The sequence below is a fragment of the Mercenaria mercenaria genome, chromosome 1 (genome assembly GCF_021730395.1).
Source record: "Mercenaria mercenaria strain notata chromosome 1, MADL_Memer_1, whole genome shotgun sequence".
NCBI classification, from domain to species: Eukaryota; Metazoa; Mollusca; class Bivalvia; order Venerida; family Veneridae; genus Mercenaria; species Mercenaria mercenaria.
In genome coordinates, this window is record NC_069361.1 from 103,966,330 (window position 1) to 103,985,403 (window position 19,074).

Sequence of the window (19,074 nt, forward strand, 5' to 3'; positions counted from 1 at the left end):
AAAATTATTTATCTTGGTGGACAGTCTGTCACACAGGTACTTGAAACATGCTATTTTTAATGTTCCATATGGGCTTAATTTAATACTATTTATTAATAACTAGTTTTATTTATATAGTGGATACAACAATAACATCAGTATGGCATTATGTGATTGAAAAGTCAATAGGTAGCAATAGCTGTTTGTAAAACATATATGCCCCCATAATGGTCTCTCCAAATCTCTATGACCTTGCTCTTTGACCTACTAACTCCCAACATAATAACAATTATTCACAGACCACAAGTAATCATCCTATGAAGTTTGTGGACTGTAGGTCAACGCATTCTTTAGTTATCAAGTTGAAACCATTTTCAGTGTCCAGGTCCAGGTGACCTAGACCTTTAACCTACTGACCCCCCAAAGTAATATATTTATCTACTGACCACAGGCATGAAGTTTGAAGACTGTAGGCCAAAGGTATTCTTTACTCATTAAACGTTAACCCTTTTCCTTCTCAAGGTCATTGTAACCTTTACCTTTAACCTACCGACCCCCCGACCCTGTCCCCAAAACAGAAGGGTCTTCAACTCCCCACAGACAGTCGTCCTATGAAGTTTGTCAACTGTAGGCCAAAGCATTCTTCACATACCTATTGGAAACCATATTTCAGCTCAAAGTCATCGCGACCTTAAAAATAGCTCTAAACTATTTCTTCTCATGAACCACTTGATGGATTTACAAGCTACAAGCCAAAATATTCAAGCGATGGGTCTTACGATTTTAGTAAAGAAAATTTTCAAGTTTTTCTTATATGTATACCCATAAAACAAGTGAACCCTTAAGCGGGATTAATTTTAACCCAAAGGACACAATTTTAACAGTTGGCAGAGGACAACCACACAATGCCGCCAGCCAAAGATCAAAGTTCTTGGCCTTGTTTCAGAGAAGAGTTATAAAGTTTTTCCATTTGGTTGCCATGGCAAGCAGAATTCTGCATGGAATGGAATTCTTTGAACAATTTGGTAGAGGTTTATGCAGGGAACATTCAGGCCAAGTTTCATCAACTTCAATTAAACTCGTGGGCCTAAGCGCTCACCTAAAGAGGATCTCGACTCTATGATTTTGCTATTAACCAAGTTTGGTGAACAGATTATTAAAATAAATGTGAACAAAATTGGGAGAAGACCTTCTAATGTTCCTACTGATCAAGTTTGATGAAGATCCATCCATTGGTTCATGAGATCAAGTCGTTAAAAGGTATTTAACCAAGTCTGGTGATGATCCTACAATTTGGTGAAAATACATCATGTGATTTAGGAGAAGTCCTTTAAAGCAAAAAGCTAACGCTGGACAACAGACATCGGATACATCATTGTCAAAAATAATTCACATTGTACCTCTCTGACAGTACTTAACTGAAAAGCAGAAAATGTATTTTGGCTACCAGGTAGCTTGGTCAATATCCGACTGGAATGATATTCCAAGACCCCGCCTCATGTAGTCGCTTATTACTTATGGTAAAGGTATGCAAATCATACATTTTTTTACATAATGCAATAAAAAAAAAAATAGTATAAAGTGCAAAATTACAAATAATATTTTTATGTTTATGGTATATATGGTACACTTGAATCTTCCATTAATACAAAATATTCATCAGAGGTTAAAGTGTTCCCCGGAGGTTTAATGTTTCTTCTTATTTGGATACAGCATATCCTTATATTGTACAATGTTTACATTGGGGGAAAATAAGGATATTTGTCTATCTGTCTGAAATGTTACTTTACCTGAACAAATGGACACAGCACAAACCACTTCTCTTGGGTCAGTATTTCTTATACTACTAAGTATAACTGACAAATGAATCCTCACATTTATTTATTGTGAAAAATTTTGACCAAAAAAATAACAGCATACTTTAAGACATGTAAAAATATACAATACATAATATTATATTCACAATTTCATGTCTATAAAAACAAACTGCACATACTAGTTTTTATAGCTGAAAGAAGGTTGGACAAGAGACAGAAAATGCTAATATAATCATGGATTATGGCTCTATAAATATTTAAATAAGTTAGAGTTTGTGGAAAATGCTGAAAATGTATCACATTTGTTCAAAAATCACTCAATATTTCTTGTTTCTTAACCCTTACCCTAAATTTCTATAATGAACTTGTCCATCTTTCAATTTGGACAGTACCATTAACTGTTAAAAGGGGTGCTTACCAAAAAGATACTGACTGAATGGCAAACAGCGCAGACCATGATCAGACTGCTGGCTGATCTGGTCTGCACTGGTGGCAAAGGCAGAACCATTGTAAAGGGTTAACAATATGATCCAGTGATCACAAAAATCACGTATCTTCTCCCTAAAAAATTAATATTGAAGGAATAATATATATGATAAAGTTAATAATAATGCTTTAAGTACTATATTTAACAAATTGTAATATAATGTATATCACAGTTTAGTTTATCATCACTTTGTAGTAAAAATGTACCCTGAACAACTTTGAAATATCTAAATATTATTAAGGTATGTCTTGACATCTCAGAAAGTTGAAAACAATAAAATAATATATATGAACAATAACAACTTAAATAAATGACCATTTAATTTTCAAGTTTACAGTCAGATTCAAAATGATCTTTCCAACAAAGTTTAAGGAGATTTTATCAATAAAAACTAACAGCAGCTGCTAAAGCTGGACAGCACTATACATTTACCTTATTTTCCAAGCCTATAACCTTCATTTTGAATTGGACTATACACAAAATGACATAGTTTTAAATTAAATTATGTAACTGCTTGTTTAAAAAAAACTGTGTTGAAATACATATAGCAAAAATATTTCCAGTTACTCTGAAAGTATCTTAAGGAGGTAGGATACCTTGTTACAAGGGTAAATTCAAATTTGTTGAACCGCAGCATGTTTTTGTATTTCGTGTAATATGAAGTTTTAACTGCTACAATCTCAATTTCGTTTGTCTCTGTCCCTTCAAGTTCAATTTTTATCCAGGTTTGAAGAACATGACCCTCCAAAGGTATTTCATATTGAAAGAAGAAGGAAAATACGGATATTTAACACTTTTCAGTGTATTTTAGTTTCATTGATATCCGTAGAAGTCTGCATAATTGATAATTTTACTGGTATGCACGTTATCTTTCTAATATAAGCCTAAAATGTATATGTCGCGGGGCTCGTGTTTCCATGGTAACGCATTTTCTCTCATTTTTAAACAACTATGTATAAAAATAGGGGTTTTCGACGGCTTCAGTGCCATTCTGTTAATGACCAACATTAAATATTTGGGTAATATTATTAGCAAAATACCAAGCACTTTACATGGTACACTATTTTTCTTAAATTTTAAAGTAACCATGGCAACAGAGATGTTTAAATTAGCTTATATCTTGCTGTTTGTCGTAATTTCTTTAAAAAAAATATTTATTAAGATTATCTTTCTAGTTGATGTAGCTTTAAAACATATTATTTCTAACGTAGGTTACATTTTCGTGTTATTTGCATTTATTCAAACAAATTTCACAGTTTAGAATACGTACAGCAGTACCCCTCGTCTGTCATTTTTCATGGAAAAATCGTTCAGCGTGCTGCTATTATTCTCATGGATATTGTTGAAATGAAAATAAAAAGCCGAAGCTGTGTTTCTTAAATAGACCAGTGTCAACGCTTTTGAATTTTACATTTAGATACATAGGTCACGGGCTTCGTTTCCATGGTAACATCAATTCAATTCAAGAAACCACAATTTTCTACTGAAATTTGAACAATTTTAGATCTTAGTTTTAGTATGTAAGTAACAAATTATCAATGGAACCTGAAAAATAGGTATTACAAATCAAACTGCTAGACTTTTTATTTGAAAATGGCCGTAACAAGTAACCTTTCACCCAACTATATTCCAAATAACATGGGTTGCCGTCATCCATTTTCTTACATTCCGCATAACATTTCAATATAACTACATAAAAGAAGCAAAATATTGATTATTATTCAGAGCAAAAGACTCATAAAAAATATTTCAGCAAATAATGGTTATTGGAAAATAGTTAAAATAAAGAAAATGTACAGAATTACGTACTTTCAAGATAAAAACTATTAATTTTGCGCGGTAACTGACACGTAACGTCATGACGTCAATGACGTCATTTTAAGGCAGCATTGTTTTGAAGCGTTTCTGCGGCAATTTATTCATTATTTCTGCATTATTAAACCATAAAGCATCAGATCGAAGACAAATTCATGATTTTTTTTCAGAAGAATGAATATACAAACACATTTAGTTTGTCGTAAACGTCGTCGTAAATCGTCACATTAGCTTCCGGTTGGACATGCGCACATACAAATATGAAGGTAACCTACCTCCTTAAGTAAATTAATCTTTTCTTGTTATTCTATTTCATGAAAACCAATACATATGAGCAAAAATATAAAAGATTCAGCTAGAATTTGAAAAAGTTTTATAAAGCAGGTATTAACAGTTTTGGTGAAGCAGACTACAGCTTTTTAAGAAGCAGCTGATAAAACATTCTTTAGTTTCTCTTTGAAGCACAGCTGGTAAAACATTCTTTAGTTTCTCTTTGAAGCACAGCTGATAAAACATTATTTAGTTTCTCTTTGAAGCACAGCTGGTAAAACATTCTTTAGTTTCTCTTTGAAGCACAGCTGATAAAACATTCTTTAGTTTCTCTTTGAAGCACAGCAGAAACAGGCAACAATTCCTCTATGAAGCAGAATTCAATCTTTAGATGGAGCAGATGATAATTTCCTGATGAAGCAGACGACAGTTTCCTGATGTAGCAGACGCAAATTTTTATTGAGTATTATCATGCTGAAGCATCATGATTTTGCCGACAATGAGCTGGATTCTTTCTTGGAGGAAGTGCTACTGGTACCTGTTGGGTTATTTGAGGTACCGATGCTGGTTCGATGTTTTCCCGGATGTAAGTCAGCCTTACTGCTACGAGTACTTGAGTCCATCACATACGCTAAATTGTTTTCCTCTCCTTGTGTCAGCTCCTGAAACAAATTTTGAAAGTGAGCCGATACAATACAGTGAAACATGGACTTTATTTATTTCTTACCAAGATACAATAAAACATTTTGCTCTTGTGGCGTGAGTGGTAATTTTACAAAGCAGCAGTTTGAAGGAAATACATTTATTAAATTTAAAGGTATCTTAAAGACATTCCAAAAGAATATCATATTCTACAGTCTATAAATAGTTTCATTAAGAAACATTTGTTTGTCTCCTCAGTTTCAATGAGATTTTTTATTTTACAGTACTTTTTATTCTCTTTTTAAGAAGTGACAACTTGTTACCACTCTTTTAGATAAATGTTAAAATTTGGTTCCACAAACACCTAGCAACAGTGACATCCAAGCAGTTACCATAGTGAGCAGTCACCAAGAAGCATTTACCATATTTATATGAAGCAAATGATGATAATGATGGCAAGGCTGTATAGCTGCTTGTATGAATACAAATATAGGTAATAAGCAGTGGCTATACAAACACAATGATATATTTTTTGGGGCAAAAAGATTGCCAAATTTTGCCAGTGTAAGATAAATATGGCAAATAATTATTTCCTGTGAGACAATTATCTTTGTTACAAACCTACGGCATGCAGGACATTTTAGCAAAGGTATCAATTTTTGCTTCCCATATATTTTCAAACTATGTACAAGCATATTAGGAATATACAGTATATATATGCAGATAACATTTACAGTTGTATGAACTGTTGAGGACTTTGTGTTATTTGTTAATGATGGTTCTCTCTATCTGCATTAGTCTTACCAAAAATATTATTAATTTATTTATCAGATATTGATTATGTTTTAAGGTGATATTTCACATATGTCTTTATAAAAAAAAAGCAATGAATTTTACAAATCATCTGATCTACTGTTGGTGTGTACAATGCTATAAGACCATCACCTCAATATATACAACACGCTGCAGTGTAAAGATCCATATACACAAGAATACTTGGTACTTTCAAGCATAATAAGCCTTAAGAACACAACAGTGTCACCCATTTAATTTTCCTGCAATCATTATTATAAAACTGCTTAGTCTTGTCAAAATAATGTTCTTATACAGACTAGAGAATTATAATTTAAATTCAATAGTTTCTATTTAAAAATCTTCTTTTACTGCTCAAAATTATGATAAAATGAAATTTAGACTAGAAGGTCTTTTTTTTTAAAAAAAAAAAAACAACCATGTATCTACCCAAGTCCCCATACATTTAATCTTGATATTTAAGGCAGGTTTTTTAGAAAATTAAGAATATGGAAGGTAAAAAATATAATTCATTTTGTCTCCAAATTGAGAAAGTGATACATAATAAATACACATTAAAGTGTTTTCAAACATTTCCATCAAATATTAATCGGTCTTGTGTCCACCTCATAAAGTATTTGCTAAGCAAAAATGCATTTGCAGTGAATAATGAAAAAGAAAGATTTTACTCAGGAAGAAAAAGACAGAATATCGCTAGACTGAAGACATTGAGAAAGTCAAATTTAGGTAAATCACATATTTCTAGAAGTTTTTTGTGTGATTAACTAACACTTTTAAAAGTAATGGACCCTGTCATTTAAGGAATCTGAAATTTAAAAAAACAAACTAATTTTAAAAATGTTCCTCTTTTCAGATAAACTGCTGTCACATAAAGTATCTTAAAGATTTATCAGATGAACAGTGATGTCACTTTTCGAACGAAACAACAGTTTACTACATGACCCTAGGAAAGAAATAAGAGAGAAAAAAGAAAGGAATATTTTGAATATGCACACAGTCATACCATATAGCAATAGAATCATATGACCAGCTACAATATCACATGACCAGATACAATATCACATGACCAGCTAGAGTATCATATGACTACAGTACCGAACACTATACTTGCTACCTTCCTCCTTTGTTTCATACTTACCTTTTTTATAATATTCACTGAGGGATCAAAAATGAAATATGTTTATATAAAATTATCTCCCAAATCAGCAAACTCAATAAATAAATTATTCAAATAAAAAATGTCATTTGACTAATGACTGTTTTAATTTCTACAAATGTTAAATCATCCTACAATGCTGTTGCAGAGAAAACAAAATCATTTGTTCAAAACTATTACTATTATTATGTATTACTTATAATAAATATTTAGACAGGTGATTTGCATTTTTATGACATTTCACTATCATCAGTCAGCAAAATGAATGTCTAAAACCAAAGAGCTACTTGAAGGGCATATAGAGCAATCTCGCCAACATCACGTGGGAACTGAATGAGATCTTGTTTTACCGGTGTATGAAACAGACAGCAGAAGGAAAAAACTTTGTGTCATGAAAAACTTTCTATCAGATCTTTTGTTTATAATGATAATGGTGTTTTTTTTAATGTTATTAGTATTTTCTACTTGGGAAAGAAATGAATTTATGATTTGAAGTCTGGGAAATCAACAGTTGTCGTTTGAAAATTGGACCCGATACGGTTTATTATCGCCAGTGTAATACTTTAATAAGCGTCTGTTGATTTGATAACGAGTGATCAAGTCAGCAAACTCTTCAATAAGATATCACACTGACACGAGCTTACGCGAGATTATCTCCTGTTGCCATTCTGTCTATTTTATACTTCTTTGCTAAAACCAAAAGCAATAAAGCACAAATTTGCAAATGCATCAACAAGCAATATATCAGACAGTTTTACAACTCCATAAACTTAAAAGAAACTTAGTAAAAATAGTAATGCTACCTTCATTAATATTTCCCCAGCCCTTGTAAAGAAGGAAAGGGGAAGTAATTCAACTCATGATTTTTGAAGACCCCAAAACACTTTGGTTAAAATTAGAGCTAGTCTGTCTTCTTCCTACCCATTTAACTCCTCTTAAGAAAAAAATTAAGAACAAGAAACTAAAACAGAACAACACCAAAATCTATAATATTGTGCTACAACTGAAATGTGAGAAAAAGGCATGAAATTATATTTCAAATAAAACAATTTTAACTCCTAATTTAACAAATATTTGATGTTCAAACAAAACAGCGTATGAAACAAATACTTAGTGTTGATGTCCTAAAAGCATTTTATTACGAGGTATATAGCACTATTGGGCTGCTTAGTAACACTAGTTCAGAACTTTGGGGATGTGTCTAACATTAAAGCTAAGGGAAGTAATTACTAAAGTTTCCACAAAATGTAATCTAAGTACCCAACCAATATAGGATAATATAAGTAAAGCGTACATTTGATATATCCGATGCAGTGTCTGAATGCTGTAAATTGAAACAATTACAACAATAAACTATCAACAGACCTTACTTTTGAAACTAATATAGAAAGAAATTTTAAAAATACTAATTTCCTACAAACATATTAAACTGTAGTTAAATTATCTGCTTAAACAATAAATGAGTTCTGAACATGCCAGGCTGATTAGTTTTAAGTTATCAAAGCCAACATTAAGCATCATTTTAAGCATTTTGTCTTAAGCTTGAATTAAGCATCATGGTGAAAGTTATATCTATGACCTTGACCCTTCTAAAATAAATGAATATGACTTTAGTAAGCTTCATGGTTTTACAAATTATAAGCATGCACCCAAACAATCGGAGTAGACTATTACCCATAATGCTCTACCAGACTTTGTTGTTTTCCATAAATGAATCCTCCTGTTTATGCAAAAATAAAATCTTTAAACAAAGGATGAATATCAATACCTTACCTGACTTATATATTTTGCTTTTCTGCACACTCAAAAATGTGCTCTGCATTTTTCAATCTTAAGAATAAACAAAACTTGTGTTCAAAAATCTAAGCTAGACAAAGTTGTGCTTGAGAACTCACCCAATAATCCTGTAGGCATTTTAATAGAAATTAGAACTACACTATATATAGAAATGATAAGAGAATAAAATAAAGATTCTGAATAAATATAGAAATACCATGAGTGACATTTTCAAAAGCAATTAAAACACATACAAAAACATAAATTATCTTCCTTTTCCTAATATGAACCTGCACATTTTTCAAGTATTTTTAAGTGAAACAGAAATGTATAAATATATTCTGTATTCATCATCCATTGGAAATATTAATACACTTTCTGTTCTTCACTTTCTTTACTTCCTCACACCTTTGAACAAGAGGACCATGATGGTCCTGAATCACTCACCTGTCTCCACATGACCCTATTTTTATGAAGATCCATTGTAAAATATGGCTTCTAGAGAGGTCACAAGGTTTTTCTATTATTTGACCTAATGACCTAGTTTTTGAAGGCACATGACCAAGTTTTGAACTTGTCCTAGATATTATCAAGGCGAACATTCTCACCAAATTTCATGAAGATCTCATGAAGAGTATGGCCTCTAGAGAGGTCACAAGGTTTTTCTATTTTTATATCTACTGACCTAGTTTTGACCACATGTGACCCAGTTTCAAATTTTATCTAGATATCCTCAAGGTGAACAGTCAGACAAATTTTCATTAAGATCCATTGAAAAATATGGCCTCTAGAGTGGTCAAAAGGTTTTTCTATTTTTAGACCTACTGACCTAGTTTTTGACCACAGTTGACCCATTTTCGAATTTGATCTAGATATCATCAAGATAAATATTCAGACCAACTTTCATACAGATTCCATGACAAATATGGCCTCTAGAGAGGTCACAAGGTTTTTTTTTATTATTTGACCTACTCACCTAGTTTCTGATGGCATGTGACCCAGTTTCGAACTTGACCTAGATATCATCAAGGTAAACATTCTGACTAATTTTCATGAAGATCCCATGAAAAATATGGCCTCTAGAGATGTCACAAGGTTTTTCTATTATTTGACCTACTGACCTAGTTTTTGATGGCACGTAACCCAGTTTCGAACCTGACCTAGATATCATTAAGGTAAACGTTCTGACCAATTTTCATACAGATCCAATGAAAAATATGGCCTCTAGAGAGGTCACAAGGTTTTTCTATTATTTGACCTACTGACCTAGTTTTTGACGGCACGTGACCCAGTTTTGTACTTGATCTAGATACCATCAAGGTGAACATTCTGACCAATTTTCATGAAGATCCATTGAAAAGTACAGCCTCTAGAGAGGTCACAAGGTTTTTCTATTAATTGACCTACTGACCTAGTTTTTGACCGCAGTTAACCCAATTTCGAACTTGGCCTAAATATCATCAATATGAACATTCTGACCAACTTTCATAAAGATCCCATTAAAAATGTGACCTCTAGAGTGGTCACAAGCAAAAGTTTACGGACGCACGCAACGTGATCACAAAAGCTCACCTTGTCACTTTGTGACAGGTGAGCTGAAAATATACTTAGAATTTATAATTGTTTTTAAAATGACATCTAGGTAAAGTAATAAAATTCAAAATACAAAATACAAAAGCAAAAATGTTCTCTAAATTGTTGTTAAAATGAGTATTAATTTCAAAATATGCCTAAAAATGGATACCAAATACCATCCCCGCAATGCAATAAATGCTGTCTGGGAAATTGCATTTTGCAAAAGGGGACATTTAATTAGACCCTTTTTCAAATGAATAAGTGGATACTATAAATAATCATATCACTGCCATATATATGGGTATGGCATAAATTAATTGAATATTTCCTTAGTAACACATCTTTAAAAACTTTTCAAAATCACCATATTTTCAGAAATAAATCTAATCAAAACAATTTACATAGCACATGTTTAATAAGGGTAAAAAAAAAATATTTCCTTAGAATGCAATAAAGCATTACATTTTTTTTTTCAAAACAAACATCTGACTGAAATATGTAACAGTTTTATTGCAATACATAAATTACTGGAAGCTTCTTTTTATATAAGACATGCAAATCCCAAAACCACAGTATACAATAAGACAGTAAACAGCAACAATATAAGACGGTAAACAAAAAGTACAGTCTATACATCTGGGAGTATACATTAATATACTTACAGCATCTTCCTATAAGTCAACAAGTAAGAAAATACAAGTTAGTCCATTTAATTTACAGTCTCTAGATTGTGTCTGTCCTTGTTTCAAAATAGCTGTCTGCCTACTTTTTTTCTGATTTTATACAGGTTGCACAGTGTAACTGAACAATTTACTGCATTTCTAAACTGTACACTGCACACAGTAAAACATAATCTAAAGCATCTTTTAGGCATTCAAATTGTTCTGGCTATGAAGTATGGGGTTTCCAGCACATATTAACTGTGGCAATGCAGAAATTTCAATTTGTAATGAACACTTCTAACTGACAGTATATACTTAGTAGTCTATGAAATAGACTTAATCCTTTTTAAAGCATACTCAATGTAATTCTGCGAGTTCAGATAAATTTTTCCTACAAGTATGATTTTGATGCATCATGGTATTTTAACAAAATTAAGCCATTAAAAGAGATCAGGTTGTGTGCTTGATTTTTTTGTTTGCTAGGCTGATTTGATTTTCAATAAAGTTTTCCTAATGAGCTTGCAATTCTGATGACATTTTTGCATACAGAAATGTAGATTTTAATAAAACTTTTCACAATTCTTGTAAACTCAATTATCTGCTATCATACGGTCAAGTGCAATGTACAGGCCTTTGTACTTATTTTTGAGATATTTGCATATGATTACAGAGAACCATTAGATTTCTAGCTGATATTATGACATTCTTTTTATTTTTCACATACTAACATTTTTGTTATGATATAATATTCATTATCTTTAGAAAGACAGAAATATTTCTGGTTTTATCTTTTAACACACATTTGAGCCGTGCCATGGGAAAACCAACATAGTGGCTTTGTGACCAGCATGGATCCAGACCAGCCTGCGCATCCACACAGTCTGGTCAGGATCCATGCTGTTCGCTTTCAAAGCCTATTGGAATTAGAGAAACTGTTAGCGAACAGCATGGATCCTGACCAGATTGCGCGGATGCGCAGGCTGGTCTGGATCCATGCTGGTCGCAAACCCACTATGTTGGTTTTCTCATGGCACGGCTCATTTCTATTTATTCTAGACATGATTATGTTTCCATTATGCCATATCCAGGCTGTATTCTGTGTTTGCCAGATAAAATACTATGGTTCATGCAGATTTAACTAATGCAACTTCAAAATTAAATGATAAGTTCGAGTATATTTCTCCAACTCGCTTATATTCATTTACTGTGAAGCCTTTTGGTGAGGCTCACTTAAAACTTTTATTTCAAGATAGGTACTATGCCTTAAATTAAGGTAGAAAGTCATATTGTTAGAAAAATTACTTTGGTGTAAGTACCAAGATGTAGAGTAATAAGAAGGAGAAATGAAATTGTTTCTAAAGTTATTTTTGTTAATTAATGTATAAGTAATTTGTAGACACTGAAACATTAATTTGTTCAGGAAGTACACAGATTTGAAACATCTGAAACTGTGGCAGAATATCAGTAAATAGATTTTTCTTCACTAATTAGAAAGATTGTACCTGGTATCCATCATCACTTAAGCCGTCCCTCTCCAGGTACTGACAAACGCAATATAATTTTTTTAAACTAAATAATATTTTAGGTATATCTTGAGGGTTAGTCATGAGATTACTGTAAGCCCTTCTTTTTCTATGCACAGACAACAGTTTCATGATTAACCCTTGTGCACAATTCTTGCTAATTATTTTCACAATGACAAAATGCTGCTCTATGAGTATGAGGTAAAACCCCATTACAGTAGTTTTAAGTACAATACTCAGTTTTATGAATGCATCCTTTCAATAGTCATTGGTCTTTGTTACGTAACTATGTCTCTATATTCTCAGACTTGAACACTCTGCAAATCAAAACCAAAAACTTCATACAAAATGCATGAAACAGGTAGTCTGTCTGTTTTTGTTTATTCACATTACCAAAGGTTGCCAAGTTAACAATGCTTTGATCGACGCTATAATTCTTTGTTAAATATATTCAATGTCATACTATATTATCACTGTTTTAAAGCATACACATGTATAGCAACTTCTAACTTGCAAAATAAGTTCTAGTGCAAATTGGCTCTATGCATAAAATATTTGCATATCACTTTGACTCACCACAAACTTAAGAGACGAGACTCTCAGAACTTTTTGTTCTGCCTCTAGCAAGGTTAGACAAGGCAGGTCTCATGGCAGAATGACCTTGGTTTGAACCCAAACTTGCGACGCTAGACTTACGTCTGTTGCGTCCATGAGACACAGCCATACTGTGTTCTGAACCCTGGTCAGATAATGACAGGGCAGACACTGGCTGAAAAACATATCAATATGAAATACTGAAATAATCCAAAATTATTTTTACTTTCCCAAAAATGGTAATATCTGTTCTTCCAAATTTCAAATTTGCTGTAGATTTAGACAGAGTTTTACATGCATATTGAGCTGAATTGTTAATTTTTATATATACTTAGTCTGCATTGTTAAACAGAAGTCAAACTGCAAGCATCAGTTATGTTCAAGCACTTATTTCCAGAACATTTTGAATCTGATCATGTCCCTTTATTGAATTACCCTGAAAACTGTTCAGCTTTCATCATAAGCTAAATCATTAATGTAGACATTATCTAAAGTGTGTGTTACTAACTCAAACATGCAAGAAAAAACAGGTGCAAACATCTATATGTATGGTTGTTATAAACAAAATATTACATCCGAGGGCATCAGAAATTGGGATTCAAAACATACCAAAGAAGGTTTTGTCAAATCAGTGAAAAAGATGAAATATTTACCCTCAATTTAACACCGTCTGACAATGAGAAGGTAAAGGCTGCTATAGCGCCCTCTGGTATAGATGGCAGTTGAAATTCATTTGGCGGGATAACATAATTGTCTATATTCTCCATACGCTTCTTCAACATCTTTTGGTATTTGGTTACTGAAAAGTAACACTCATGTTGCTACTAAACAAAGGAACACGGTATTCAAACCCTACTGCTATTTATCACATTGTCAAATAATTTGCAATTTACTTGTAAATTCAGAAAGTTAATAATGTACATCTATTATAAATTCTGCATTTCTTCAGGTTACGTCTGCAAAAAAATCTACTTAGTAACAGACTACAAAATTTAACATTACTGTCTACAATATCTGGAATCTATTTTTGAAATTTTATACTGTCTTTTTAACTTGCATTCTTAAGAACTAAATTTTTTTGTTTTACACATATTTTGATCATTCACCATATTGTCAACCAATTACCTTAGTTAATTACTAACTTTGTTGTTTCATATAATAGTATTTACCAGGTTTCTTGTTTGGATCATCAGGAGGGGAGTAAGTCTTCCTGAATCCAGCCCAGTATGGAAGCAACTCCTTAAACACACTCAGCTGGGCCTCATCAAAAATGTTTGAGAAAACCTCTTTACCAGCCAGATACCTCTGTGCAGACCTCAATGTCTTCTGCTGCAGCTCTCCTCCTATATCAATCTGTAAACAAACATAGAAGTGCTAGATTGCAAAATCTTTTTAATGCCCATACATTGTCTAGGTCCTTCGGTCGTTGACAATAAATCACTTATTCCACACTTCTGTTGGTTCAAGCCTCTTCAAACCTCAAGTTGTATTTGGCAGGTGTGATGAGTTGTTCAAACAAGGATGGTCAGTAAAAAGTAATGGAATGACAATACGTAATATGGTATGAATGAACAATTCAAAAACAACTATTAAAAGTAAAAAAAGTTTAACTTAATGACCTTACCTGAAGTGCTGGTGTTGTGAATGACTCTAAGAAACAGTCCATTAGGGACTGAACCTTACGCCGCAACAATTCCTCATCAGAAAACTGGTGACTGCACTCCTACAATACAATTTACTCATAAATAATGAATCATCTAATGAAATGAAATTATAAAATGAAATTATAAGATATAATTTTATTCTGTCATACTAGAGTTAAAACAGAAACATTTATACATTCACTTTGGAAAGCCTACGACTTTCATACTTTCCTTGAACCAGAAAGACTTGAGCAAGTTCAGAAGTAAACAGTCTACATTTATGACATATACAAGGGTTGTTTATTTAATTCCCGGATGACCGCTCCAAATTTCGACAATATCATCCAAATGTACTGAAATTTTATATAACGCGAGGTTTTTATATTGTGAATATGTGTAGAAAATATATAAAATGAATCTGCAACAGTTTCGAAGTTATAGTAACTATAGCAACCAAAGGAACGTTGATCAGGCCCGCGCCGTATTTTGTTGATATACTTAAACTTTAATATGCTAAAATTCGGAAATTTATAAATTTTTGAGCGAGAAAACGTCAGATGACGTTATAAATTCATTGACGTAATAACCTGTGCAAAATTGCACTTGTTTTTAATGTTTATAGATTTTACTGTCATCGTGTGTACTTGTAATTTTTATCAAATGGATTCACAAATTATTGAAGAACAGCGTGTTATCATAAAATTCTGTGAACGTATTGGGCACAAGCCTGTTCAAACAAAGAAACTTTTGGATGATTCATGTGGAGAACATCCTGTGAAGAGAACAATGGTGTACACTTGGTATAAACACTTTCATGAAGGCAAAACAGCATCGAAAGATGACGCAAGATCAGGTCAGCGGAGTGTCAGAGACAGGAATCAGGTTTGAAAATTTTAAGTCTGAAACAGGGGGTAAGACGTTTGATTGCTTTTCTGGATGACAAGTGGTTTTGGGACACTTTCTCTGCCTGTGTACATAGACATCAGAGGTGTGTGACGGCCGCTGGTCGTTATTTTGAGAAAGAATGAGCTTCTGAATTATTGACGTTTTTGTGACGTCGAAAGTGTCAACGTCAACGTGGGCCACTTACCATTCCCTAGGTATTATCATTTTTTGATTTCTTACAAACCAATAGTCGTATCACATTGAAATTTTGCACATTAATACAGATATGATTGAAGTATAATATGCTGGTTTTATTATTTCTAAACATCAAATAGATCAAGAATTATAGCGGTCGTTCAGGAATTAAATGAGCAACCCTCGTACAATATTTTGACTTGTATTTTACAGAAATGTAAAACAGATTTCACAACAGAAAGCATATTCTAACATGACCGGGCTCATTTTCCCATTAACAAAGAAGGCTGAAAATTGTGTGTTATTCTACCAGAAAACATTTTTCTGACATCACAATTATTACGTCATAGTGTCAAATGGCATAGCTGCAGGCTGGAAAAGAAACCAACAGAAAACAGGCAAATATTTGATGGATGTCATCAAGGATGTACTTTAAAATCCTTGGTAACATGTTAGAATCAAAATAAAATATCTCATTTAGAGATTTGCTCTTGAATATAAAATCATTTTTGTTGTTTAGATGCATATTAATAAATCACTCATGCTGTGCCCTCCTTCGCATCTGAACTCTAAACAATGATTTTATTCAATGACAAATCACAAAGTGAGATATATTATTTCTTAAATAATTTTGGTGCTCATAAAACTTGAATTCTTTTTAAAGAGACATTCACATCTCTATGGAAACATTAAGTTTTACAAACCTTAAATTTTTGGACTTCAATATAGAAGAACAGATCCTTGTCAATAAGAGGCATGTTATCCTCCTCGCTGTGTTTGAGCAGATATTTATAGAAATACAGCATTTGTAGTGACATCTTGCCAGATGCACATGTCTTGAGCGACTTATAAAACTCTTCTCGATCATCTTTATGCGGCTGAGCACGACCAGTCTGAATAAAGTAAACATCACATTTGCTAAATTTATGTTCAATCTAAACAGTTTCCTAAAGATGTTGTTCAACATGACAATTTTATACTAATTTGTAATCACACACAAAATCTAAATGAAGGAAAGCAAAGTTTCTATCATAAAACAGTTCTCTTACCCGGCTTTGCCAACTGCATCAACTGATGACAGAATGTTAAGACTAGCATATATCATATTATATAAAAATAAACATTCAACGTAAAATAGAGACAATTCTTGATATACTCCAAAAAATCACATTTCCAAATTTCTTAAATGTGAGTTAACATGAAAAAAAGACAAGAGCTGTCCGTAAGACAGCCAAGCTCGACTATTCGAAATATTGTCCCAGAAGCAGGAAAATATTACCAAAAATGTTAAAATATCAAGAGTTTTAAGTACAAAAGGGGACATAATTTGACCAAAATGCATATCAGAGTTATGGGACTTGATGCTATCAACTAGTTTTATAATGCCGAAGGCACATATGAAGTTTCAGTTCAATATTTGCATTAGTTATAGAGATAGTAACTTGCATGTAAAACTTTAACCAGAATTTTCTGAGTCCAAAAGGGGGCATAATTTGCCGAGAATACATGTCAGAGTTATGGGACTTGACCCAGTGAGGTTGGTAATTGATCTAGAAAATGAAAAAATAAGTTTCAAATCTATATGCCTTTAAATGATAGCTGTATGTACTTGCACACAAAACTTTAACCAGGATATTCTAAGTCCAAAAGGGGGCATAATTTGGCCAAAATGCAGGTCAGAGTTATGGGACTTGATGCTAACAACTAGTTTTATAACCCTGAAGATACAGGTGAAGTTTCAATTCAATATCTGCATTAGTTTTGGAGATAGTAACTTGCATGTAAAACTTTAACCAGAATTTTATAAGTCTAAAAGGGGGCATAATTTGCCCAAAATACATGTCAGAGTTATGAGACTTGACCCAATGAGGTTGGTAATAGACCTAGAAAAAGAAAAAATAAGTTTCAAATCTATATGCCTTTTAGTAATAGTTGTATGTACTTGCACGCAAAACTTTAACCAGGATTTTCTAAGTCCAAAAGGGGGCATAATTTGGCCAAAATGCAGGTAAGAGTTATGGGACTTGATGCTAACAACTAGTTTTATAACCCCAAAGACACATGTGAAGTTTCAATTCAATATCTGCATTAGTTTTTTTTTTTGTAATATATTTTTATTTCCAATAAATACAGCACATTTACAACAAATACATTAGTGACAGTTTATTTCTTTTCAATATTGATAAACAAAGTACTTTCTTAATTAATCTTCAATATTCATTTTATTTTTATTATATATGTCTATATTATTGGAAAAATGTGATAAAAAAGGAAGAGGGTAAAAAACAAGAGCTGTCTGTAAGACAGCCAAGCCCGACTATTCGAAATATTGTCCCAGAAGCAGGAAAATATTACCCAAAAAGGTTAAACATCAAAAGATTTTTAAGTTCAAAAGGGGGAATAATTTGACCAAAATGCATATCAGTTATGGCTCTTGCTGCTATCAACTAGTTTTATAACCCCCAAGGCACATGTGAAATTTCAATTCAATATCTGCATTAGTTTTGGAGATAGAAACTTGCATGTAAAACTTTAACCAGAATTTTCAAAGTCCAAAAGTGGGCATAAGTTGCCCAAAATACATGCCAGAGTTAAGGGACTTGATCCAGTGAGGTTAGTAATTGATCTAGAAAAAGAAAAAATAAGTTTCAAATCTATATGCCTTTTAGAAATAGCTGTATGTACTTGCACGCAAAACTTTAACCAGAATTTGCTAAGTCCAAAAGGGGAAATAATTTGGCCAAAATGAAGGTCAGAGTTATGGGACTTGCTGCTATCAACTAGTTTTATAACCCCGAAGACACATGTGAAGTTTCAAATCAATATCTGCATTAGTTTTGGAGATAACAACTTGCATGTAAAACTTTAACCAAAATTTTCTAAGTCTAAAAGGGGGCATAATTTGCTCAAAAAACATGTCAGAGTTATGGGACTTGACCCAGTGAGGTTGGTAATTGATCTAGAAAAAGAAAAAATAAGTTTCAAATCTATATGCCTTTTATAAATAGCTGTATGTACTTGCACGCAAAACTTTAACCAGAATTTTCTAAGTCCAAAAGGGGAAATAATTTGGCCAAAATGAAGGTCAGAGTTATGGGACTTGCTGCTATCAACTAGATTTATAACCCCGAAGACACAAGTGAAGTTTCAAATCAATATCTGCATTAGTTTTGGAGATAGTAACTTGCATGTAAAACTTTAACCAAAATTTTCTAAGTCTAAAAGGGGGCATAATTTGCTCA

At 32.6% G+C, this 19,074-nt stretch overlaps 1 protein-coding gene across 23 annotated transcripts in view; it reads right to left on the minus strand.

The window, feature by feature from the left end:
- Nucleotides 1-1,847: 1,847 nt before the first annotated feature.
- Nucleotides 1,848-19,074, minus strand: part of LOC123527871 (uncharacterized) — a 72,532-nt gene continuing 55,305 nt past the window's right edge. For 13 of the 23 annotated variants that reach the window (XM_053519466.1, XM_053519481.1, XM_053519451.1 and 10 more), the window contains 6 exons: nucleotides 16,537-16,725; nucleotides 14,734-14,832; nucleotides 14,279-14,462; nucleotides 13,763-13,908; nucleotides 12,495-12,533; nucleotides 1,848-5,030 (listed from right to left, as the gene is read on the minus strand). In XM_053519466.1, the coding sequence (XP_053375441.1) occupies nucleotides 4,851-5,030; nucleotides 12,495-12,533; nucleotides 13,763-13,908; nucleotides 14,279-14,462; nucleotides 14,734-14,832; nucleotides 16,537-16,725 (837 nt within the window). In that variant the 3' untranslated portion in view covers nucleotides 1,848-4,850. Of the gene's footprint in view, nucleotides 5,031-6,961; nucleotides 6,979-8,653; nucleotides 8,700-10,992; nucleotides 11,002-12,494; nucleotides 12,534-13,091; nucleotides 13,285-13,762; nucleotides 13,909-14,278; nucleotides 14,463-14,733; nucleotides 14,833-16,536; nucleotides 16,726-19,074 lie in introns of all 23 variants that reach the window. The other 10 variants (XM_053519420.1, XM_053519429.1, XM_053519417.1 and 7 more) reach the window with 10 other exon arrangements.